Source organism: Mytilus californianus, unplaced genomic scaffold, assembly GCF_021869535.1.
Source record: "Mytilus californianus isolate M0D057914Y unplaced genomic scaffold, xbMytCali1.0.p SCAF_4, whole genome shotgun sequence".
Lineage (NCBI taxonomy): Eukaryota > Metazoa > Mollusca > Bivalvia > Mytilida > Mytilidae > Mytilus > Mytilus californianus.
The window spans coordinates 113,333,204-113,360,306 of NW_026262690.1; the positions used below are offsets into that span (position 1 = coordinate 113,333,204).

At 32.4% G+C, this 27,103-nt stretch overlaps 1 protein-coding gene across 1 annotated transcript in view; it reads right to left on the bottom strand.

Annotated features, from left to right (window-relative positions):
- LOC127699101 (pleckstrin homology domain-containing family H member 1-like) overlaps positions 1 to 27,103 on the bottom strand; it is a 77,106-nt gene that overhangs the window by 45,514 nt on the left and 4,489 nt on the right. The window contains exons 2-4 of the mRNA XM_052202836.1: positions 19,580 to 19,655; positions 10,760 to 10,900; positions 2,542 to 2,604 (exon numbers count right to left, since the gene is read on the bottom strand). Of these exons, the coding sequence (XP_052058796.1) occupies positions 2,542 to 2,604; positions 10,760 to 10,867 (171 nt within the window). The 5' untranslated portion in view covers positions 10,868 to 10,900; positions 19,580 to 19,655. The remainder of the gene's footprint in view (positions 1 to 2,541; positions 2,605 to 10,759; positions 10,901 to 19,579; positions 19,656 to 27,103) is intronic.

Here is a 27,103-nt window from a genome sequence, read left to right on the forward strand (position 1 = left end):
CCAAAATCTAAATACATGGTTAGATTCAGCATATCTAAGAACCCCAAGAATTCAATTTTTGATGAAATCAAACAAAGTTTAATTTTGGACCCTTTTGACCTCAATGTGGACAAAGTTGATAACGGGGATCAAAAATCTAAATACATGGTTAGATTCAGCATATCAAAGAACCCCATATATTCAATTTTTTGTTGAAATCAAACAAAGTTTAATTTTGGACCACGATTTGGACCAACTTGAAAACTGGGCCCATAATCAAAAATCTAAATACATGTTTAGATTCAGCATATCAAAGAACCCTAAGAATTCAATTTTTGTTAAAATCAAACTAAGTTTAATTTTGGACCCTTTGGACCTTAATGTAGACCAATTTGAAAACGGAACCAAAAATTAAGAATCTAAATACACGGTTAGATTCGGCATATCAAAGAACCCCAATAATTCAATTTTTGATGAAATCAAACAAAGTTTAATTTTGGACCCTTTGGACCAATTTAAAAACGGGGCCCAAAATCCAAAAACTAAATACACGGTTAGATTCAGCATAAGAACCCCAAGAATTCAAGAATAAAACCCCATTGAAATTGGTCAAGAAATAAGCAATTTATACGAAGTATCTTCTTTTGCACAATACTGTGCAATTAAATATTTCTTGCTATTGCGCAATACTGTACAATTGACAATTTCTTGCTATTGCGCAATATTGTGCTATTGGATATTTCTTGCTATTGCGCAATACTGTCGATTGAAGATTTCTTGCTATTGCGCAATACTGTGCAATTGAAGATTTCTTGCTATTGTGCAATACTGTGCAATTGAAAATTTCTTGCTATTGCACAATACTTATTATATAATAATTTACACATCCTGTTTGGTGTGTATCTCCTACCATATCATTATTATTTGCTTTTAAATATAAATCAGAAATAACCAACTTAAAATGGAAAATTTTAAAAGAAAAAAAAAGAAAAAAAAGGAAAAAAAAAAATCCCCCCCCCCAAATTTTTTGAACCCCCTTATGATTCATCACCCCCAAACTCAATCCCAGCCTTCCCTTTGTGGTATGGTACCTTGCAGTACAATTTCAGAGAGATCCATACACTTGAACACAAGTTATTGTCTGGAAACTAGAAAAATGTGTTTTTTGGCCCCTTTTTGGCCCCAAATTCCTAAACGTTTAGGGCAATTACCCCCAAACTCAAACCCAGCTTTCCCTTTGTAATATGGAACCTTGTAGTACAATTTCAGAAAGATCCATACACTTACACACAAGTTATTGTCCTGAAACTAGAAAAATGCTTGTTTTTTGCCCCTTTTTTGCCCCTAATTCCTAAAATATTGAGGCAATTACCCCCATCATCAATCCCAGCCTTCCCTTTGTGGTATGGTACCATGCAGTACAATTTCAGAGAGATCCATACACTTGAACACAAGTTATTGTCTGGAAACTAGAAAAATGCTTATTTTTGGCCCCTTTTTGGCCCCCAATTCCTAAACGTTTCGGCAATTACCCCCAAACTCAATTCCAGCTTTCCCTTTGTGATATGGAACCTTTTAGTACAATTTCAGAAAGATCCATACACTTACACACAAGTTATTGTCATGAAACTAGAAAAATGCTTGTTTTTTGCCCCTTTTTTGGCCCCTAATTCCTAAAATTTTGAGGCAATTACCCCCAAAATCAATCCCAGCATTCCTTTTGTGATATGGAACCTTGTGGTACAATGTCAGAGAGATCCATACACTAACACACAAGTTATGTCTTGAAGTTACAAAAATGCTTATTTTTGGCCCCTTTTTGGCCCCTTATTCATTTACTGTTGGTACCATAACCCCAAAAATCAATCCCAACCTTCCTTTTGTGGTATTGAACCTTGTGGTAAAATTTCATAGAGATCCATTCACTTAAACTAAAGTTAGAGTGCGAAAACCAATGTGTCTTCGGACGACGCAGGACGACGACGACAACGACGACGCCAACGTCATACCAATATACGACCACAAAATTTTTTTTGCGGTCGTATAAAAATAAGGAGATGTGGTATGATTGCCAATGAGACAACTATCCACCCAAGTTCAAATGAAGTGGATGTAAGCAATTATAGGCAACCTGCCCTCAGCAATGAGAAAAACCCATACTGTATAGTCGGCTCTAAAAGGCCCTGACATGAAAAATATGAAACAATTCAATAGAGAAAACTAACGGCTTAATTTATAACAAAACAATTTACGAAAAACAAATATGATAGACATGAACAAACGACAACCACTGAACTACAGGTTCCTGACTTCGGACAGGCACATAAAGAATGTGGCGGGGTTAAACATGTTTGTGAGTGCTCAATATTTATTATTGTAAAGAACCTTATTTACAGAGATATGTTATGTAATGCCATGAAAATTAAACAGCTAAGGACATTTTTAGTGCCTTAGACAACTTACTCTACCAGGCCCCTTCTGTTTAGGTTCAACTTTTTCCTCTGCATTTCCAGTTAATTTTGTATTTTTTTTATTTTAAATGTCATATTCCTTTATCATTACCTTATCTGCTGCTGTCTTTGCTTCATGTTCTGCTTCTAGTTTCTTTCCCTCCAAATCTTTTACCTGAAAAATGGAGGAAAGAAAAGATGCCTTAAATGAAAATAACGCTTTATAAATCCTGAATTTAGATTCATCCGGAATGCTCTAACCAAGACATTTGAAAGACAAGGATGTATAAATGTGTAGAAATGTTAGGAGCTACAAAGGGACATAAAAATAATAGCCAAATCCATACAAGGTAAACTATGCCTGAGGGAGTTCAAACCTTAGTTTCTTAGTAATTTCTTAATTTGAGCTGCATCAGATATAAATCGACCTTATGCAAGTGCATGTATGTATAAGACTTTGATAGATTTTGGATTATTTAAATACGAAATAAAAGAGGAATTTTGGTCTGTTTTGTAGGGTTTTTATAACAACTTAATTTTCAAACAGTTACACACTTTTCGTAGATTATTTCAACCCAGAATATATTAACAGATGTTTTGATATTCATTCGCATAATGTTGATTTCTATCTGATGCAGCTCATTTATCAATGGGAAAGTAAGAAAGAGAGAATTATTTTCTAAATTCTTTCTGCTATCACACTTAAATATCAAGATAAATAAGAAGATGTGGTTTAAGTGCCAATGAGACAACTCTCCATCCAAGTCACAATGTATAAAAAGTTAACAATTATAGGTCAAAATACGGCCTTCAACACAGAGCCTTGGCTCACACCGAATAGCAAGCTATAAAGGGCCCCAAAATGACTAGTGTAAAACAATTCAAACAGGAAAACCACCAGTCTAATCTATATAAAAAACGAGAAACACCAATGAACCAAGACCTTATTAATGAATTACTACACATCTGCAGGTTATTGTGCTGAGTTTCAATAATGGACAAACATCAATAGATTGGTAGGAGAAAGAGGGTTTCAGGTAAATTAAATATGAAAATTTAAAGGAGACAAACAAAAACTTAGTTCCAAGTCAATAATACATAAAATACACATATATTATATGAAAAAATGACAACCCCTTGACTATTTGGCAGGGTTAAACATTTTTATGAGTACTTAAACAGCCCCCAAACTAGAACACTGGTCACGTAACAGCAATCCTAGAACACTGGTCACGTAACAGCAATCCTAGAACACTGGTCACATAACAGCAATACTAGAACACTGGTCACGTAACAGCAATCATGCAATGCAATAAATTTTAAAAAATCAACAAAAAATTTACATTATCCATCTAAGATAGGTACCTTATAATTGTTTCCACATGATGTCTTGCAAAGTATATCCCACCTGTTATCAAGACACTGACAAAATAATCTAAGCTCAGTGTTTATAAGAAAAAATCAAAGTATTGGAACAGTACTTTTCCTTTGGTTTAGGCTTTGCCAAGTGCATGTAGGGATTTGATGTAACATGTTTATGTGTTAACAACCCTTCCTCTCCATTAGACACAAATGAAAACAAACATCTCTCTCATCCCAAGCAGAATAAACTGAAGTCTAATAACATGTATAATGGGTACGTCCATTATACCATTTATATAGTCAAAGAAATTATTGACGGATAAAAAACAATGTAGTTAATCAGACTTGGAACAAGATATATGGCTCTTTCATTGAGAAACTAAAGAAAATGTTTGACTTTGGAATTGGTCAATATTTGTCTTATCTATCTACAAGATCAATGGTGGAATGGGTCAATATGTTGTCTATCTTTCAATGGTTGATGTCAGATTACATGAACTTTACTTTAACAATGTTTAAAATAAGATATTATTTGTATAGAAAAGAGTTTTTGTACTGTAATGTATTTGAGAAACAATGCCTTGTTATAATACATGAATTAAAATAAATTATCTTGGTTTTTTTTCTTGAGGATCTATTTTCAAAATCAGCCATTTTATTATGTAAGCAAGCTTTATTACTGTAAAAACAAGCTACATTATCAAAACAAGTTGAATCTGTGAGCTATGCCTAATGATACCCCACTATAAGTATTTGGTAAATAGGAATTTGATGATTGATGGATGTCAAAACTCATAGCATGCTCACATAAAGTTTATTCCAAATAATTATTAACTAGAGGCTCTAAAGAGCCTCAGTGTCGCTCACAAGGTTTAAGTGCATCTTCAACAATGTATACTCTCCATCTTTGTGGACTAGAAAAGAAATCATGACAAAAATCTCTTCTTTGTTGATCTAGCCTTGCTGATCATTTTTGCTTATTCAAGTTTCTGTCTATCTAATATAGTTTTTTTCACATAGTAGGCAACTACGCAAAAAAAATGATAAAAATCGTCATTAAAGAGAACAACTCCAAGAAGGGGTCATCAGACATTTTAAACCATGTTGACATATTGAAGATCTTGAATTGCTGATTATTTTTGCTTATTCAAGTTTCTATATCTATCTATTTTAGTTTTTCAGATATAAGGCAAAAATGCAAAAAAATTGGATAGAACCGTCATTAACTGGCAATAACTTCAATAAGAGGTCGTCAGACGATTTCAACTATTCAACTTATTTGTAGATCTTGTCTTGTTGATAATTTTTGCCTATTTAAGTTTCTTTCTATGTATTATACTTTTTCAGATATTAGGCAAAAACGCAAAAAAATTAGTAAAAATCTTCACTAAAAGGCAATAACTTCAAAAAGGGGTCATCATACGATTTCAAACATCCCAAATTATTTGCAGAACTTATCTTGCTGATCATTTTTGCTATATAAAGTTTATCTCTATCTATTATAATTTTCAAAATAATAGGCAAACATTTAAAAAATTGGTAAAATTCTTCATTTAAGGGCAATAACTCCTATTAAAAAGTCCTCTGACATTTTGGAAGTTAATGGACAATAGGTAAATCTCATCATTCTAAACATTTCTGCCCCTGTCAGATTTTCTCTATTTATAGTGGTTTTCAAGATAATAGACAAACCTTGCATTTTACCCCTATGTTCTATTTGTAGCCATGTTGGCCATCTTGGTTGTCAGGCGTGGTCATCAGACATATTTTTTAAACTAGATACCCTAATGATGATTGTGGCCAAGTTTGGTTAAATTTGGATCAGTAATTTCAGGGAAAAAGATTTTTGTAAAAGTTAATGACAACGACGACGGACGCCAAGTGATGAGAAAAGAAAAGCTCAAAATTTTATACATGGCCATTATGTGTAAGTAAATATAAGTATTTGGAAACAAAAAGAGGACGAGCGATGAATCTGGCAATATACTACCAAGTATAGCATGCTCACATGTAGCTTAATACCAAATTTTAGGATGCCCTGATTTGAAGTTCCAGAGAAAAATGACAGAAAAAGTAGAATTGGTACAAATCAAAAAAAATAAATAAATCACCAAAAAATAAGAAGGAAAATATCTATACCGGTAGGTAGTTCTAAGGTCTTTGCACAGCACAACCATAACTTACAAAGATGCTTTAAATCACTGGTAACTCGCCCAGGAATATAGATCAACATCCTTGCCCTTCATTAAATCAGAACTAAAATCGGAATTAAATTCAGTCAACACCCACTGATTATTTCCTTGTAAATTCTAACATATGATTTTTATCAGCATAAAAACATAAATCTTATCTAATTCTTAGATATAAACTGTATCTCGTAACCTCTGCAGAAATGCAGGTTTTACAATTTAGAATATTTTCCCACGATTTTTAACTGGAATAATTCCAGAAAGTGGGTATTTCATCTGCTACATAGCTTAATGAAGAACAATTAAGCATTGCCGATAGGATGAAGAATATATACACAATATTTTAAGTAGTTTTCACATAAGTTTTCAATCAAGCTTTGATTGTCACCCATTTATCTGGCATTCCAATACACAATGGCTTCTTGGCAGATAAAAGAAATATGGTGCTCATATAAAAACCGCTTTGAACTTTTAATGAGGTAACAACTTTTTCATCTGTTATCTGTTTAAAAAATTAATACTATTTATATCTGAGAAATTTTGGGGATAAAAAGATAGCACTAAAGCACTGTAAGATAGCTGGCTGAGTTTCAGATGATGATATCAATGACTCTTGGGAATAATAGGCTGTATTAGTCATCTATTATTATGCAATAATCTCCCTCGATAATGAATTTTGGAGCCATACTCAGCAGACCCATGACTATGCGTCTATTTTGTAAAAGACAAAGTACATGTTCTCAAAAATATGCCATCCTTTAGTGCTTACAAATTCATCAAATGACATTATAAATACATTTTAAGCTTATTTCATCAATAAAGCTGCATTCTAGAAAAAATGTACCTCTGAAACAAAATTTGTGTGTTCATTGGTCTAGCATCAGAATAGCTGACTATACAATTGTAACAAACACAATATTTTGTCCATTTTCCAAACAATATGATTTGTGTTTATTTTGTTCATACTTTTATTCGTGGGGTACCTATTTTTGTGGTTTTCGTGGATGGCTTTAACACCTCTGATGATCATTAATCTGTTGATCATTGGTTAATTAGTGTCATCACTTCTGATTACACGTGTGCAACAATTCAGATGTTTACCTTGCAATTTCCTTCAATTCAGACAATTTGTGAGCATAGATGAATCAGCCTATTTCCAAAAGCAATTATTTGATTAAAAAAATGATGAACGTTGTCAGCACTGAAAGACGAACAAGAAAGTGAAAATGAACACCTTATTTTGCAATGTCCCACAAATTATTTTAAAACCACATATGATTATTTTTCAAGAATTTTTTTGGAACTTTCTGATGGTTTCAAATTCTTCAACTCAATTTATTTCAGAAAACTAAAATCGACGAATTTAAGAACCCACGAACATACAATTTTTGCTCAAACCATGAAAATTGATACCTACAAATATAAGTACTTTCACAGTACTACAAAATCAGGTGATTTTTGCAAAAAGTACAGTTAACAAAACTAATAAGTATGTGCAAAATCTAAACAATGAGATCTTTGAAATCTGAAATTTCACAGATATTTTAGAGTCAAAAGATGGCTTAATTCCTATTTTTCTACAAAAATAAAAATGTGACAAAACTTGCATATTATCACACAAATTTGTTAGTGGAAAAAAATGAGCACATGCATTTACATTTGTACCACAAAAATTTAACATGAAATTCATTTTTCATATAAACAAACATTGTAATGATTCATTTGTTCATGGGTTCTATATTTGCAGGTTCAAAAACTATATGAAAATTTATTAAAATTCACAATGATTTTTTCACAAAATATGTAAAACAGCCTTTTCTATGACATAACAACTGCATTAAATGTGACATTATAATTAACCTAGATGTGTCAGATTGAAACGAATAGCACAACTCGATCACCAAAAAAGCTTAAAGCCATTCTAAGGAGTGGAAATTTTAAAGTCCAAAGCCTGTAATTTTGGGCAAAAATCAGCGAAGCAAAACCAAATTTAAACTAGATCTGTAACTCATCGTAGTAAATGGGCATACTAAACATCAACTCAATTTTTGAAGGTGTTTAGAAAAAAGTCTGTATACTATTATTTTCACGAAATTTTCAAAGTCCAAAGCCTGTTATTTCATCCAAAATCAGCAGAGTATAACCAAATGTGATCTGAAATTCATCATAGTAGACTAACATACTACAAATCAGCACAATATGTCAAGGCGTTTAGAAAAAAAGTCTGTATAACTGTTATTTTCACAAAATTTTCAAAGTCCCATAATTTTAGCAAAAATCAGAGGAGCAGAACCAAACGTTGAAACTCGATCTGAAACTCATCAAAGTAGATTCACATACTGAAAAATCAGCACAATATGTGAAGGTGTTCGTTGCAGAATGACAGAATGACAAAATGACGGAATGACCGATAAGGGTAACACTATATGGCCCCGACCTAAGCCATAAAAAAACTACCTGTTTTTAATTTTGCTTCAACTCAACTTTAAATCAAACACAAAAGGGAATCTTATATTTCAGTAAAAAATGAAGTCAAATAAAGACCTTATCACATCCTATCCTTACACATCATTTTGCTGCAGTGATCTCTACAGGAAGCACTCCACTAAATAGTTTAGTGTTAAATATGCAAATTATCAAAAAAATATCAATTATCAAATAGAATTTTCCCAGTATTACCATGATGCTCATCGTATTAAACATTAAGTACTTTATAATAAAAAAACTCATTACTTAATAAGAAAAAGAATTCAAATTTATATTTGACGCTAAACTGTGACCACACTACAATTACTAGAAAGAGAATGGAAACCGGAAATGTGTCAAAGAGACAACAATTCGACCAAAGAGCTTATCTTCAAAATTTCCTTTGTTCTAATTTGATGAGTCCCATGTTGAAACACAAGATTTCTATGTTCAGTAAGCAAACCCTACTTTGTTTTTTATCTTTCTTTAAATAATGAGAGACTTATGGACAATAAGTTTGTAGATGACTTGGTCTCATACAAATTACTGACAGCTATGGATTATTTTAGCACTTCTTTCAACCACTATGGTGGATTACCCCCTGAACAATAATAAGTATGTCCAATAAAAGTTTCATTTGTTTTTTCTAATCACAAAGATGTGAGGAGATTTGCTCAAGCATTACAATTAAAACTGATTGCAGACAGTGACATGGAAATGTACATATATTCTTTTTATAGAATACTTTAGGCTTGATTGGACAAAATAAATAGGAAATTTTAATTGCAGTGCATGAAGTAAATTCCTAACCAAGTTTGCAGGAAACTGAATATCATGGAATAAGATTTCTGGAATGATGGGTAAACTCTAACATGGAAACCAATTGTGTCTACATAGAACATGTAGAAAGACTGCATCAAAAATGAAATGGGATATTAGAAAGCAAAAAAAATGACTGTTAAAATTCCCATAACTCTGGAATGACAAACAGAATAATAAAACAGAAAATTTTCAAAATCAAAAGAAAACCAACATTCAGAAATCAAGTGTATAACACTGAAGACACTAAAAAAAATCTCATCTCAAGCTAAAACATCTTTGATCATCTTTAATTTACAGAATGAGTAATTTACTTGAAAATTTACCATTATAAGCACTTCACCATTACAATTTGATATTAAGGAAAGTATATGTAATTGGTCTGTATTTCAGTCTGTGAAATTTCATATGCATTTAGAAAATAATTAGAGGCAGATGATATCAAGGCAACTTTCAAAACTCACAACTTGATGTAAAACTTATCAACTCCATGACAAAAAAAAACGAAAAGAGGTGCATAAAAAAAAAATTGCATCATACTATATTGGAAAAAGAATATATATGTAAAATTTAAACTTCAAGAGAAACAGTCAATTAAAATTTTCTGAAAGACAGAAGTTTAAATGCATAGGATATGTGTAAAATGTGTCTTTCGTTGTGACAAAAATGTATTTTTTAAAACTAAATTGTAAGTTATCGAATTTCTATCCACAAAGTTTTATTTAAAGAAATCCGAAATACCACCCAAGTACATATACTTTGCCCATAAAAGATGAAACACAGCTCGATCAGATTCATTTATCTCTACTGGTTATATATATCTACTGTCTACTCATTATTATTCATGGGATACCAAATTTTCAAGGATTTCATTGGAAAAGGTTAACCAAAAATTTAATGTTAAACACAGTGCATATTAATTTTATGAAGGCTTGAATACAAACTTTGGCAAATCCACAAAATCAAATATAAAATAATGGGGAAAGTAAGTGTCCATGGGACACAGATGATGCCCCCACTTCCGTATAACATCATTATCATAAAGGGACATAACTCAAGAACTGTACAAGTGAAGCTACCCAAATTCGTACTTGATCTGAATTGTGTGGTAATTAGCATTGTGTATAAGTTTCATAACATTTGGCTGAGGCAAACTTAAGTTAGAGAAGCAAGACGAAAAATTCAGCAATATTTCCATTTGTAAAGGGCATAACTCTAGAACAGTAAAAGTGACGCCACCAAAATTCAAACTTGATCTGTGTTTTGTGGTAATAAGCATTGTCGATGATTGTGTATAAGTTTCATAAGATTTGGTTGAGGAAAACTAAAGTTAGAGAATGGAAACCAATTTCAGGACGTACGGACGTACAGATCGACAAGGGTAAAATTTAATGCCCCCTACACTACGGCGGGGGCATAAAAGATTACTAGTTTTCCTTAATACACGAAAATGGATCTCCACGAAAATAAATGAATCCACAGGGTCTAGCTTACCTTGAATCCAAGTGTTTCTCTGATTTTGGTCACTTGCTCCCTGAATTTCTGTAGTGACGTCTCTAATATCAAGCATCTTTCCTTCCAATTAATGTCTTCTTCCTCCATTTTGTCACTGATTTATTCTGTCTTTCACTTCATCTATAATGGAAATGACATGCTGGTTAATTGCAAATTGAAAAATTATTCCTATCAAGTGGACAACTGCATTTAAAACAAGAGGCTCATAAGATCCTGAATTGCTCACCTGACATTTGAGAGTAAACTGTTTGAAGGTAGATCTTGATATTCTGGAATTTGTTTGCCCTTATCAGATTTTTTCCATCCATTATATGGTGATCAAGATATTAGATTTTTCCTTGTAATCTATCCTTTTGTTCTATTTGTAGCCATAGTGGCCATGCTGGTCAGGCTATGCTAGTCAGGAACAAAAAATACAAACTTTACACTAGATGCCCTAAAGACTATTCAAAAATCACAAAATCCAAATACACGGTTAGATTCAGCATATCAAAGAACCCCAAGATTTCAATTATTGTTGACCCTTTGGACCTCAATGTGGACCAATTTAAAAACGGGACCCAAAATCCAAAATCTAAATACAGATTCAGCATATTAAAGAACCCCTAGAATTCAAGCCCTTTGAAATTGGTCAAGAAATAAGCAATTTATACAAAGTATAAGAAAAGTATTGTTTTTGGCCCCTTTTCACTAAACAGTTAAGGCATGATAACCCTCAAAATCAATTCCAACCTTCCTTTTTTGGTATGAAACCTTGTGGTATAGTTTCATAGAGATCCATAGACTTATACTCAAGTTATTGTCAGGAAACCAGAAAATCCTTGTTTTTTTACCCCTACACTGTACATGTTATTCCTAAACAGTTTGGGCCATAACCCCCCCAATATCAATCTCAACCTTCCTTTTGAGGTATGGAACCTCAATTTCATAGAGATCAATACACTTAAGACACAAGTTATTGTCATGAAACTAGAAAAATGCTTCTTTTTGGCCGCTTTTTGGCCATTAATTCCTAAACAGTTAGGACAATAACCCCCCCACCAACATCAATCCCAACCTTTCTTTTGTGGTATGGAACCTTGTGGTACAATTTTATAGAGATCAATTCATTTATACTCAAGTTATTGTCTGGAAACCAAATGTCTTCTGACGATGACGACATTGCCATAGTATTATAAGACCGCAAATTTTTATAAAAATGTATTAAATATTTAATTGATTACCAATGATACAACTGTATTTGTCAAATACTTTTGGTGCGTCATTATTAATTTCAAGCAGCAAATTTCATTTGTGAATCTTCATGCCAAAGACAATCAATTGTCAGTGACTTGATATACATTTTTTGTGCTTTCTCTGGCACTGTTAATATTTTGAAAGTGTGGGAGTCTTGCAGAGACAACCTATTGATTTGAACTCTGGTAAAGTTTTAGTTTCTTCATGCATAAACTTATCTTAACAACTTAAGATCATAGAATCAAATATTCAAACAATTCTATTCAGAATGAAGTTATTTTTTACAAGGGCCATTAGAGAATTCTAGTCCAAAAGTCCTAGAGCATGGCAAATAACTAAATTTGTTTTTTAAATGGTTTATTATGATTGATTGATTGGTGATTGCTTTATGTGGCATCAGCACAAAAAGGCTATATTGCAGTTAGGTTTATTATGAAGAATGATACTACAAAAAGTTTTCTCTTTGTATGTAGGTCAAGGTCAAATTAACACTGTCAGAAAGTCATGTACACTTTAACACCTATATTTGTCTATTCATAGCTGGACTTATGATATTTCAAGACAGGTTGGTATACTACTAACCCTTTCAATTCTGTTCCTTATGATCATATCAAAGTACTAGGTGAAAGGGGGTGAGATGGAAAGTTTATCTAAGGTCCAACAAATCCCCGAATAATGATGGACTTGCAGCATGCCACATTGACAAATTCCTAGAGGTCCGTGGAGGTTGGAATCCACCTTTTTTTAAAATTGTAAATCTTAATCACCTAAAAATATATCAAAACTAGGCTGGACCTCTACCCCCACCCCCTTCTTTCTTTTTAAAAAAAATTCTGGAAACATTTCTGTCAAATTACTTTTTTTCATGCAATTGTCTTCCCTCAACCATGTCAACCTCAAATTTCAAATCAAATAAAAATCTAACAAAGTTCCAACAGAACTCTACAGAACGAACCATCTTCCCTTAATCTCCAATTTTTTCCTTCATACATTGTTGCTTACAAAAATGATTACAAAACCTATGAGATATAAAGCATGGCTGATGTAAACAAAGAAACTTACTATTCATGATTAATTGAACTCCAGCGTTACAGATCTATAAATGAAATAAGTTAACACGTTTTGTTACTAAAAATAGACTAAATATTTATATTCTGGCATTTTAAAGTGTTTTATTTATACCTCCCATAGACCTCCATGGAGAATTCTCTTTAAAACTAATTAGCTTAATTATCTTAATGAACTTCTGATGGCTGTGTTACTATATAATGTCAGAATGTTTGGCAGCATCAATGTATCATCGACCACTAAGGATACAGTTAGAAATAAAACTAGAGGCTCCATCCATTTCTTATGATATTGCTAACTAATATGATTTAATAAGCCCATTCCCCCTACAAAAAACAATTAAAAAACTCTATGAATATTACTAGGCCAATACATAACTTATGGAATGATAACACAGTGGTGTACAAGTCACAAGAGGTTTGCCTAAAACTAAGGACATCTCCAGAAATACAAGTTGAGCGCAATTCTTACTTAAAATTATAGCTACGGTTAAAGGTCTCATCTATACCTCTGATAATCATTGATAATAAATAGAACCTGACCAAAATCAATGGAGATATGTTAGCAGCAATGTCATGAAACCTCTACATTAACAGGAGGATTTAATGCTAAGTTTAATAAGCCAACATTAGTTTGTTATGAAAGAAAATTCAAAGCTAATTCCCTCTTCAATTCTCATTCAAAGGTTTCAGTCAATTTGACCTTTAATATGTCATACCTGGATGATTGACTTGCAATCCCATACAACATGATAATGATTTAAAGCTATTAAATGAGGCTCTTTTACTCTGTCTATGTCTAAACTAGTGTCTAGGATACAGGCCTATACTTTCATTTTTAATTTCGTGATAAAAGAGAGGCAAAAGATATCAAAGGGACATTCAAACTCATAAGTTGAAAATAAACTGACAAAGCCATGGCAAAAAACGAAAAAAGACCAAAAGACAAACAACAGTAAACAAAACAAAACATAGAAATCTAAAAACTGAGAAACACAAACCCCACCAAAAAACTGGGGTGATCTCAGGTAATGTGGAAGGGTAAGCAGATCCTGCTCCACATGTGGCACCTGTTGTGTCGCTCATGCAAGTACAAAACCGGTGACAGGTCTAATTTGGTAGGTCACATTCAGGGAAAGAGGAAGGGATTCTCGATACAATTGGAGCATATTCGTCGTCATCTGTGAAACAGATATTCCATAACGATTAACCAACTCATGATGGCATCCATAAAATTTTAGCATGAAATATTTCAACTTCACAACTTGAAACTCTTGGTTTAATAGCTTCCTTGTGAGAAGCAAACCTCTATCAAGGAAATCATGATAGAAAATGCAAGCCCTGGAATATCTTATCAACTGGGAGATATATTCTCCATATTCAGGCGCTGCTGGAATGTTGCTACATAAGAATGGAAAGTCCACAATCAAGAAGCTGAAATCATCATTATAACTATATCAATATAAGAATGACTTTGGTTCACATTTATTCAAATAGATTTAAAATAATATTGTCTTCTGTAGAGGGAGACTATGATCAAATAGTGCAATGCCCTTAAGTTCCATCTGTCCGAGACTGCTCTGACATTTGACAGCCTTTTTGGAGACTTGCTCATGGTGCTCAGGCAATGGGAGAAAAAAGCCATCTCAAGACTAGTATTCAGAGTGTCAATAGCAAGACAAAATAAAAGAAATAACAATAAAATGCTCCGCAGGGCGCAGCTTGATACGACCGCAGAGGTCGAACCCTGAACAGTTGGGGCAAGTATGGACACAACATTCAAGCTTGATACAGCTTTGCATTTGGATTGTGATTAAATATTTGACACAGCATAGGTTTCTGACACAGAATGAATGTGGTTAATTTTAAATTGGACATTCACCTATTATGGTCCAATATCCAAAATCTAAATACATGGTTAGATTCAGCATATCAAAGAACCCCAAGAATTCAATTTTTGATGAAATCAAACAAAGTTTAATTTTGGACCCTTTTGACCTCAATGTGGACAAAGTTGATAACGGGGCCCAAAAATCAAAAATCTAAATACATTGTTAGATTCAGCATATCAAAGAACCCATATATTCAATTTTTGTTGAAATCAAACAAAGAATAAAACCCCATTGAAATTGGTCAAGAAATAAGCAATTTATAAGAAGTATCTTCTTTTGCACAATACTGTGCAATTAAATATTTCTTGCTATTGCGCAATACTGTACAATTGACAATTTCTTGCTATTGCGCAATATTGTGCTATTGGATATTTCTTGCTATTGCGCAATACTGTGCAATTGAAGATTTCTTGCTATTGCGCAATACTGTACGTGCAATTGAAGATTTCTTGCTATTGTGCAATACTGTGCAATTGAAAATTTCTTGCTATTGCACAATACTTATTATATAATTATTTACACATCCTGTTTGGTGTGTATCTCCTACCATATCATTATTATTTGCTTTTAAATATAAATCAGAAATAACCAACTTAAAATGGAAAATTTTAAAAGAAAAAGAAAAAAAAAAGAAAAAAAAGGAAAAAAAAAAAATCCCCCCCAAATTTTTTGAACCCCCTTATGATTCATCACCCCCAAACTCAATCCCAGCCTTCCCTTTGTGGTATGGTACCTTGCAGTACAATTTCAGAGAGATCCATACACTTGAACACAAGTTATTGTCTGGAAATTAGAAAAATGTGTTTTTTGGCCCCAAATTCCTAAACATTTAGGGAAATTACCCCCAAACTCAAACCCAGCTTTCCCTTTGTGATATGGAACCTTGTAGTACAATTTCAGAAAGATCCATACACTTACACACAAGTTATTGTCCTGAAACTAGAAAAATGCTTGTTTTTTGCCCCTTTTTTGGCCCCTTATTCCTAAAATATTGAGGCAATTACCCCCATCATCAATCCCAGCCTTCCCTTTGTGACATGGTACCTTGCAGTACAATTTCAGAGAGATCCATACACTTGAACACAAGTTATTGTCTGGAAACTAGAAAAATGCTTATTTTTGGCCCCTTTTTGGCCCCCAATTCCTAAACGTTTCGGCAATTACCCCCAAACTCAATTCCAGCTTTCCCTTTGTGATATGGAACCTTGTAGTACAATTTCAGAAAGATCCATACACTTACACACAAGTTATTGTCATGAAACTAGAAAAATGCTTGTTTTTTGCCCCTTTTTTGGCCCCTAATTCCTACAATTTTGAGGCAATTACCCCCAAAATCAATCCCAGCATTCCTTTTGTGATATGGAACCTTGTGGCACAATGTCAGAGAGATCCATACACTAACACACAAGTTATGTCTGGAAGTTACAAAAATGCTTATTTTTGGCCCCTTTTTGGCCCCTAATTCCTTTACTGTTGGTACCATAACCCCCAAAATCAATCCCAACCTTCCTTTAGTGGTATTGAACCTTGTGGTAAAATTTCATAGAGATCCATTCACTTAAACTAAAGTTAGAGTGCGAAAACCAATGTGTCTTCGGACGACGACGACAACGACAACGACGACGACGACGCCAACGTCATACCAATATACGACCACAAAATTTTTTTTGCGGTCGTATAAAAATAACTGGGAAATGGGAAATGTCTCCAATTTGAGAGGTTTATGTTTAACAGGTCACCGGTTCTTTTAAATGAGATGTCATCAGGTCGCAAGGTTGCCCCCCCTTTCCCCCCAAGGTTCAAGGTTGCTGGTAGAATTTGACCATTTTGTAGCCACCACCATTGGCAAACAAAAACTCAAAAACAGAAAAAAAGACAAACCACTGTATAGAAATATGGAGAATGAGCAACATCATCTACTATAAAATTCGTTGAGAGTTGATTTTATTAAGATATGGACATCAGATTAGCAGGAAGGAATAATTGATCTGCACCACACAGGTTACAGAGTATGTTTACTGTTAATTAAGTACTGATTGTATCTCTGATTACAGATAATTGACGTGTGATGATATGTCTTGTTGTACTCAAACCCCCTTCTATCTGTGTAAGATGTGCACATGTGTGTTGCATCTTCAATCATGGGTCAAAACTTTGGATAATTGAATAAAAATTCATGTATGTTTTACTTTAATTAACTATTTCTGCAAAAAAAAAATTGATTTCCTCACGTTCTACAAATGAACAAAAAAACTACCTAAGATTTTATAATAGTATTCATTGTATCTTTTATTTTTACAGTGAGAAATTCTCATAAAACAGATAAGCCATCATAAGGGTTGTACATTTAGGTGACAGCAACTAAACTGATATTCCAAAACGATAACATGGGATGTCATTGCTAAACAAAGACCTCCACTCATAATTCAAAGGATCAGAAAACATGAAGTGTCTGACTGATCTGAAAAGTGCTCACACTGCAACAAATATAAAGTCATTCTGTTCATTAGTACTTGAGAGAATTGTGACAACTTTTTTTATAACATTCAACGTGTTCAACATATTGAAAAGTTCAAAATATCTGCATACAGGAAGAAGATGTCTGACAGATCATCAAAAAGGTCACACAATACAATTCATTATTGTCAAGCTGCAGACTCAATATAAAGTCATTCAGTTCAGTAGTACCTAAGAAAAAATATAAACAAAATAATTTTTGGACAAACAGCAAAATGGACAGACCAGGTGAATGCACATATAGTGTTTTTATGCCCCACCTACGATAGTAAAGGGGCATTATGTTTTTCAGTCTGAGCGATTCCGTTCGTCCATCCATCCGTTCGTCCGTCTGTCCTGCTTCAGGTTAAAGTATTTGGTCAAGGTAGTTTTTGATGAAGTTGAAGTCCAATCAACTTGAAACTAAGTACACATGTTCCCTATGATATGATCTTTCTAATTTTAATGCCAAATTAGAGTTTTTACCCCAATTTCACGGTCCACTGAACATAGAAAATGATAGTGTGAGTGGGGCATCCGTGTACTATGGACACATTCTTGTTATTTATTTTTTTAAATTTGGAGACTCTAGATAACCCATGTCTTGAGGGTTGACATACAAAACCTTGTCTATGATTTTATACGTCATATCGAATCATTCAAAGTATTCACACTGCAACCTGCTTACATGACAACAAAATTCTTTCAACACTATATAACAATTAAGGAAGTCATCATACTAAATATTATTCAAATCATAAAATAAAAGACTGGATATAAACACAACTGCTGATATCAAAGAGTAGAAAACTTCTCCCTCTTTTCTAGCTCAAATCTTCATTTCTATTAGCAGGTTTGTAGTAGAGGGATAAAAAATGATTTAAATTTCCATTTATTTCTCGCATTTTAGAGGCTCCAGTGGGGTACACCTTACGTCACACGGTTATGTCTACAAATTGCCTTAGGTCACCAGATCACTTTTAAGCAAACTAAAAAGTTCGCAAACTAAAAAGTTCTGATTCTTTTTGAAAATTTTAAAGGTCACAGGTTCTTTTAAAAGATGTCAGGTCGCACAGTTGCCTGTCAATCCCAACCCCCCAAGGTCACAGGTCAGATTTGACCATGTTGGAGACAAAACTTTATAATGTGAAGGTGAAGGTGAACTTACTATTGTACTTTAGTACTAAAAGATATGCCCTAGACCTATCCATCTAGAAAGAAAGTTGAAATAGAGGAAAGCATTCAATGATAAAAGTTCTTTGAGGGTTCATCCATGCACTGTTTGTTAAAATTGCTGGATCAGGAAACTGGTAATAACAAATAGTGTCAAGTATTACAAGCATATCAGAACAGGAGCATGTTAATGTGACATGAGTATGAACCTTGCTCTGTACAAGACCCACATGCTGAGCCAGCTAGTTCAGAAGGTATAGTCAGTAGCAAGTCTAATTATGCTACACAGACATATTTATGATTTGGTTTGTATTTATTGAAATATTTTTTTTATAAAAATGCAACAATTTTGTATGAACCTCAAAAGCACACATTTCAACATGGTAAAACTGATAAATAGAAAAATTGAAATACTTTTTTGAGAGAGAAAGTAAATTTAGAAAATGATTGAAAATTAGCCCTACCTCTTTCACTTAGATTTTATATTTGTTGATGTCCAGTATAGATGTATTATAAAGGCATTTAATATTCCTTGTCTCTGTGGGTCAAGAAATGGACAGTAAAATCAATATCTGATGAAGATCTTTCATGATCAAGTGCTAATTAATTGTTAACATGGTTACAATCCAATACTTTGTTTATCTGACTGGAAAATCTTTCTTCACATAAATCTTCATATGAATGCAATAAACATTAAAAATATATAATCCTATGTACTTACATAAAAGAATAAACCTTTAAAAATACTTCAAAAAAGCTTTAAAACTTAAAAAGTTATTATGACTTGTAGTATATTCAGTATATTCAATTTTACAAATGTTTTGATTGTAAACTATAAAAAATCTGAAAAAAAAATCTAATTTCAGACCACATGTACAACACAATATGTATGTACAATTAGCAAGAAAGTATAAGTAATATGGAAGTGACCTTACCTGGCAGATTGACCATCAATACATCAGCTTCAATTCCACACCTATCATAACCAATACACATCCTAAGGAGGGCATGCTGTAAAATAAAGATATGGATTATTGCTATAGATAAAAAGTTCTATAGATAGAAGTGCTAGTCATTGATGTTTATTAAATAATCTATTGTTCATACATACAGAACATATAGTTAAATCAACAGCAGATCTATAGTTTGACCAAGACTGCCACTGACAAAAGACACTGAGATAGTTTAGTCAATACAGTTTGTAAGAAAGTTTGACCAATAAAGCAAGATATAGATAGTTGACCAATACAACAATTGAGATAGTTAACTGTTTGACATGAGTATATAAGAGATAGTATGGCCAATGTACAGCCATGAGATAGTCAGACCAGTACAGTAACCAGTGAAACCAGTGAGATAGTTTGACCAGTATAATCAACGAGATAGTATGACCAATGAACAGTCATGAGATAGTCAGACCAGTACAGTAACCAGTAAAACCAGCGAGATAGTTTGACCAGTATAATCAGCGAGATAGTATGACCAATGTACAGCCATGAGGTAGAATACTGTTGATTCATTTATTTTCACTGGATACAATTTTTTCTTGGATTGAGGAAAACTTGTAGTTTTGGTGGATATTTGAAATAGTGGATTTGCAAAAGTCTGAATACAAGCCTTTATAAAATGTGTACTTAGTTGAACATTTAAATTTGTGGTTAACAAATTTATACCAACGAATTTCATGAAAATTGTTATCTCACAAATAATAATGATTCCACAATAGCACAATATTTTAAATGTTTATTGCATTAATATGAAATAGCATGACTGGCACAACAATTGAGATAATTTAACCAGTGAAACCAGTGAGAAAGTTGACACCCGTGTAGAGAATATAAATGTATACTTTTTGCTGTTAAGCCCCCCCTTTTTCCAACCATGATTTACTGAGCAGAGGGAAAAATCATGTTAATTTAAACACGTATGAACTTACACCATGCTTCAGCAACATTCTTCAAATTTATTAAATTCTTTGTCAAATACAGAGCTCTTTCTTTAATTGCACTTATGATTGTTTTATTTTACAATGTTATATTTCATATTTCATTTCATTTATGACTGTTATAAATAAGGGTTTTTGTTTACAAATTTATGAACAGGATAATTTATGAGTCATGATATTTAATGTATTTTTATCTATATACAAATGGATTTTTTATGATGAATGATAATCATTCAGACCTCCCTGAGTTTTTTCAATTTAAAAGTTCTTCCAAATATCAGCCTGCATATTTCATTTAAAGTTTAGTAATAGATTTAAAGGGTGGGATTGTTGGTAAGAATATCATCCCTCCTTTTTACTGAAACCTGTTGTATATGTGTAATATGCCCAGGTCAAAGTACCTAGCAGAACCTGCCTATTGTATTAATTATCAAGTTGTTCTCATCCTGAATATGCCTGAAATATTTGCCACTGAACATTGAGTAAGCAACAATCATTCAACCATGATATAGATTTTATGTACCTGGATGAAAGGATGGAATTTGCATTGGTGTATACTAATTTCAACCCTGCCACAGAGGCCATTTAATGCCTAATAAAACAAATTTGTTTCCAATATTCCTACATACCCTAAATTTTTGAACAAGCACTATCAAAGTCTCACTGTGACTCTTAACCCTGATTAATTCAGTAAAAAAACATTTAAAAAAACATTTAAAAAAATAATATCATTTGCCTACCTACCTACCCTAACTTTTTTTCAGTAAGTTAGCTGAAACACAGGTATTTTTTATTAGACCTGCTCACATAAATGTGAAATAAGGGGCTGTGAAAATTGGTGCTAGAATGAATAATTCTTTGGAGATAATGGTAAAAGTATTAAAACAGATGAAAGTCTTATTTTGTCACTGAACTCTTAATAGAAGGTCACACAGTGAGTATCATTGACTTTAAAACTAAGGATATACCATTATGTTATAAAAGATTGTTAAGCCCTGTTCCTTGTTTTATTCTCTTATCTTTACAAAAAGTTACTTCTAACCAAAAATATTCTTAAGACAAATCAATTTGTGCTTTATGGGTCCCTAGTGAATGACTTTATCATCAAATTATTATTCATAATATCCAACTTTTGGGAAATTCTTGACTAATTGTGCCATTTGTGGTGAAATTATTCAAATCAATGAAAGTCAAGTCAATACTACAACGTGTTAAACATCCTCTGTTTTCTCAGATATCTATCCGATATTGACAAATACGGATACAATTACTTTTACTTTCAACTCTGTCAATGATGAAGTGGTCCATTATATCGAGAGATACGATGTAGTTAGCTTAATACGATAATGTACTTTATCATTAAAACTCACCCATAACAGGCAATTCAATTTATTCTAAATGTACTTCAGTGGTATTCTTCAGTGAAAAACTGCATTTACGATATAGTGAAGATTAAATCATTAACCAAAGTAAAGTGAACTTTACATTCCAATATTTACATAGATCATCAGATTCATTCGTAACAATTAGGTTCGGGAATGTATGGGTCAGAATAGTCAATATTATAACATATCATATTAATCACATTCCCAATATAATTTCCTGGAACAAAGGACTTTGGATGGGGGTGGGGGGGATTAATTTACAGAGACTATTTAGAACTTAACATGCAGTATATGATGTAAACCTTACACTATTTTTTTCATTAACTAGTCAAAAATGTAAAACTGTTGAATTACAGATGAGAGAAACTATGTACCAACTATACATGACATTAGCACTCACTGACAAAAAAGACTATTAAAGTTCCATGTATATGAGACAACTGACGAAATCTATTCTTAATTGTAGATGCACATTTTCAATATGTGTGGTATCAGTGTGCAAAGTTTGAATAAAGCGAAGAGAAAAGTGTTACAGATGACTTCATACAGCATCCTGATAAATAATGAATTTTGAAATACCACCTTGTTTCTAGAAATTATAGCATCACAATAAATAACCCAATCTATCAGAAACTCATTTCAGATAGCATCACTTTCAAACAATATAGCATGAATTTTTTGAACTGTGTTTTGTGGTAATAAGCATTGTGTATAAGTTACATAACATTTGGTTAAGGCAAACTTAAATTCAGCAATTTTTCCATTTGTATTATGTAAAGGGGCATAACTCTAGAACGGTAAAAGTGAAAAAACAAAAATTCAAATTTGATCTGTGTTCTGTGGTAATTAGCATTGTGTATAACTTTCATAACATTTGGTTGAGGCAAACTTAGCTTTTAACACATTGTGACTAGGATGGAGAGTTGTCTCATTGGCACTCATACCACATCTTCTTATTTATATTAAGTTTGAGAATGGAAACCAATTTCGTGACGCACGGACGGACGCGGGGCAAAAAAATCATCTGGAGGTCAACATATTGTCTCCTGCCTTTGAACAGACACATGAAAATGTGACTGCATGGGTTAGCAGTCTTCTCGAAAGTTTGAAATTTGTGTCTGACATCTGGTCAGGCAAATGAAAAATTTTGCCTTACCAACATATAATTTGCCTGGCAGATATATGGAGATCGCATAAAAAAAATTTAAAAGATTTGTTTGAAATTTGGTCAGAAAATTGGCAATAAAATTGTCTGACCAAACCAAAACCAAAAAGCCATCAGGCATATTTTGGGACCTCTGGGTTGGTCTTGTTAACTTGTATTTCTTTTTAAACAGCAATTCTTAGTCAAGGATAATACAAGAATAACATCCTCCTTAAATTACTAAAAACACCTGAATATTTACTAATTAGCTTAGTTAGTTCACAAAGGAACTTAACAAAAGTCAGATAGCCTCTTAGTATAGCGATATAAAACAGCACCAGATGGCATATTACCGTATTATCTAATTTACTACAATGTTATATTAGAGCTTTGAAAAACAGAATACAAGTAATTATATAAACTCGAACAATTTTCATACTATCTGGTTTTCGTATGTCTATTTTTCTGTTCATTAAACTATATAATTAAGAATAAATGTCTTCATTATAAGAAATGACTGATATTTCAGAGCCTACAATCAGATGGAACTATGTACAGAATAGGTATTGATTTACAACGCAGTTTTATTTAACATGACTAAATTTTCTTGTATCTGATAGTTTTGGGAACTATAATGGAATATGAGTTACAATATTTAATATATTTTAGTTGGATCTTATAGAATCTGATGGAGTTCAATGACAGGTCAAACTCCTTTCTGGGAAAATATATCATTCAGTAATTCTGTGTTGAGAAGTAGTATAAACAGCGAAACTTTTAAGTTTGAATGGACTTTACTAATAGTATATAATAATATGTCATAATAAAATTGAGAATGGAAATGGGGAATGTGTCAAAGAGACAACAACCCGACCAAAGAGCAGAAAACAGCCGAAGGCCACCAATTGGTCTTCAATACAGCGAGAAAATCCCGCACCTGGAGGCGTGCTTAAGCTGGCCCCTAAACAAAAATATGTACTAGTTCTGTAATAATGGACGTCATACTAAACTCCGAAATATATAAAAGAAACTAAAATTAAAAATCATACAAGACTAACAAAGGCCTGAGGCTCCTGACTTGGGACAGGCGCAAAAATGCGGTGGGGTTAAACATGTTTTGAGATCTCAACCCTCCCCCTATACTTCTAGCCAATGTAGAAAAAACAAACACACAGCAATACGCACAGTAAAACTCAGTTTAAAAGAAGCACGAGTCCGATGTCAGAATAGGTAACAAAAGAAACTAAACAAAATGACAATGATATATAAATTAACAAAGGACTACTAGCAGTTACTGACATGCCAGCTCCAGACCTCAATTAAACTGATCGAAAGATTATGTCTTGATCATATGAATATCAAGCACAATCCCTCCCGTTAGGGGTTTAGTATCATACCATCATAAAATATATGAGAAGAACATAACCCGTATCATGCCAACAACTGGGTTTAGAATAAATGTGTTTATTTCCGATGCAAAGACCCTATATAAGTGAATCAATATTAAAGCCAAAATATGCCATCTTTAATGACCTGACAACAGTATCATAACTATATCCCTTCTTAATAAGTCTGTTTAAAGGTTTTGTTAGCTTTAGAGGTGAATGCCGACATTTTTGTGCTTTTTAAAGAATATTACCATAAAAGGTTGGATGTGAAATACCTGAACGTATAAGATGTCAGCATGTTGATTTATATTTACGAATGATGTCCTTGTACAGATGATAAAATTTAGTAAATGTTTTGACTAGTTTGTGATATCGAAAACCCTGGTGTAATAATTTTTCAGTAATACATAGATTTCTTTCGCTAAAATCTAATACATTGTTACATACACGAGCGATTCGTACAAGTTGAGATATATAAACACCATAAGATGGTGACAAGGGAACGTCACCATCTAAAAATGGATAATTAACAATAGGAAATGAAAAATCATCTCTTTTATCATAAATTTTGGTATTAAGCTTCCTGTTAATGATATAGATATCAAGATCCAGGAAAGGGCAGTGTTCATTGTTAGTATTAGCTTTATTTAAAGTTAGTTCAATAGGATAAATCTCTTTAGTGTACATACTGAAGTCGTCATAATGTATGATTCTTTCCACTGATCATTCCAAGATAATTACTACACCTAAGACACTTTACTTGGTTAATCCTAGTTTATCATGTTTATAATCTAACTGAAACATGGATTTTCTATTATTCATTTATTTTCTCAAATAAAAATATTAAATGGAAAACTAGTAGTAAAACATTATAGGCTTGGATTTTTTGGTGAGTCTATATCATACATATGCATGTACTATTGTGGACATTAGGCTAGTGATGTCCAACATGATTTTTATAAGACTAATGAGAATTGAATTATATTTTTTTTTTTTTTTTCATTTATGCTTGCACTTTTTATTCTTATTATTGCGAACCCAATGAAAGTTTTCCACAGTGCCATCTCTATCTTGACCAGGTATTTAAACTTTTGCAAGTTCACCTGTCCTATTGAATAGATACAATAGCTATTGTTCTCTGTGTAGTTTATTCTCTGGGACCTTTAAATTTCTTCTAAGAGAAATCTATCATTCATTGATTAAATTACCTGAGTAAAAAAAATTTCTTATATATAGACAAAAATACTGTTTTTATACTCATTAACTGCGTGTGATGATGTAGTTATTCAATATATATTAATAATAAATTTTCATTCAGTTTAATATAAACATTGATTCAATCATAAAAATTTGATTTCTGACAAAACTTTCAACATTGTTCCTTTTAAAAAAAAAATTGTTTGACATGAAAAAGAACTTGAAAATAATGATGTTTCAAATTAAGATCTTCTTAAATGTATTCTATAACTAAACAAAAAAAAATCAAATTTCAATAGGAACATTGATAAAACTTTTGTTAGAAATCAACTTTTTATGATTGAATCAATGTTTATATTAAACTGAATGAAAATATATTATTATTGCAAACCCAATGAAAGTTTTCCACAGTGCCATCTCTATCTTGACCAGGTATTTAAACTTTTGCAAGTTCACCTGTCCTATTGAATAGATACAATAGCTATTGTTCTCTGTGTAGTTTATTCTCTGGGACCTTTAAATTTCTTCTAAGAGAAATCTATCATTCATTGATTAAATTACCTGAGTAAAAAAAAAATCTTATATATAGACAAAAATACTGTTTTTATACTCATTAACTGCGTGTGATGATGTAGTTATTTAATATTAATAATATATTTTCATTCAGTTTAATATAAACATTGATTCAATCATAAAAAGTTGATTTCTGACAAAACTTTCAACATTGTTCCTTTTAAAAAAAAAATAGTTTGACATGAATAAGAACTTGAAAATAATGATATTTCAAATCAAGATCTTCTTAAATGTATTCTATAACTAAACCAAAAAATAATCAAATTTCAATAGGAACATTGATAAAACTTTTGTTAGAAATCAACTTTTTATGATTGAATCAATGTTTATATTATACTGAATGAAAATATATTATTATTGCGAACCCAATGAAAGTTTTCCACAGTCATGACAGTGCCATCTCTACTTGACCAGGTATTTAAACTTTTGTAAGTTCACCTGTCCTATTGAATGAATACAATAGCTATTGTTCTCCATGTAGTTTTTTCACTGGGACCTTTAAATTTCTTCTAAGAGAAATCTATCACTCATTGATTAATTTACCTGAGTAAAAAAAAATCTTGTAAATAGAGGAAAATAGATATAGGAAGATGTGGTATGAGTGCCAATGAGACAACTCTCCATCCAAGTTTTATACTCAAAACTTCATGTGATGTTATATTTATTCAATATTGATATTATATTTTCAATCGGTTGAATGTAAACAGTGATGCAAAGTTGAAACATTAATAAAATATAAAAAAGAAGATGTGGTATGATTGCCAATGAGACAACTTTTCACAAGAGACCAAATGACACAGAAATTAACAATTATAGGTCACCGTACG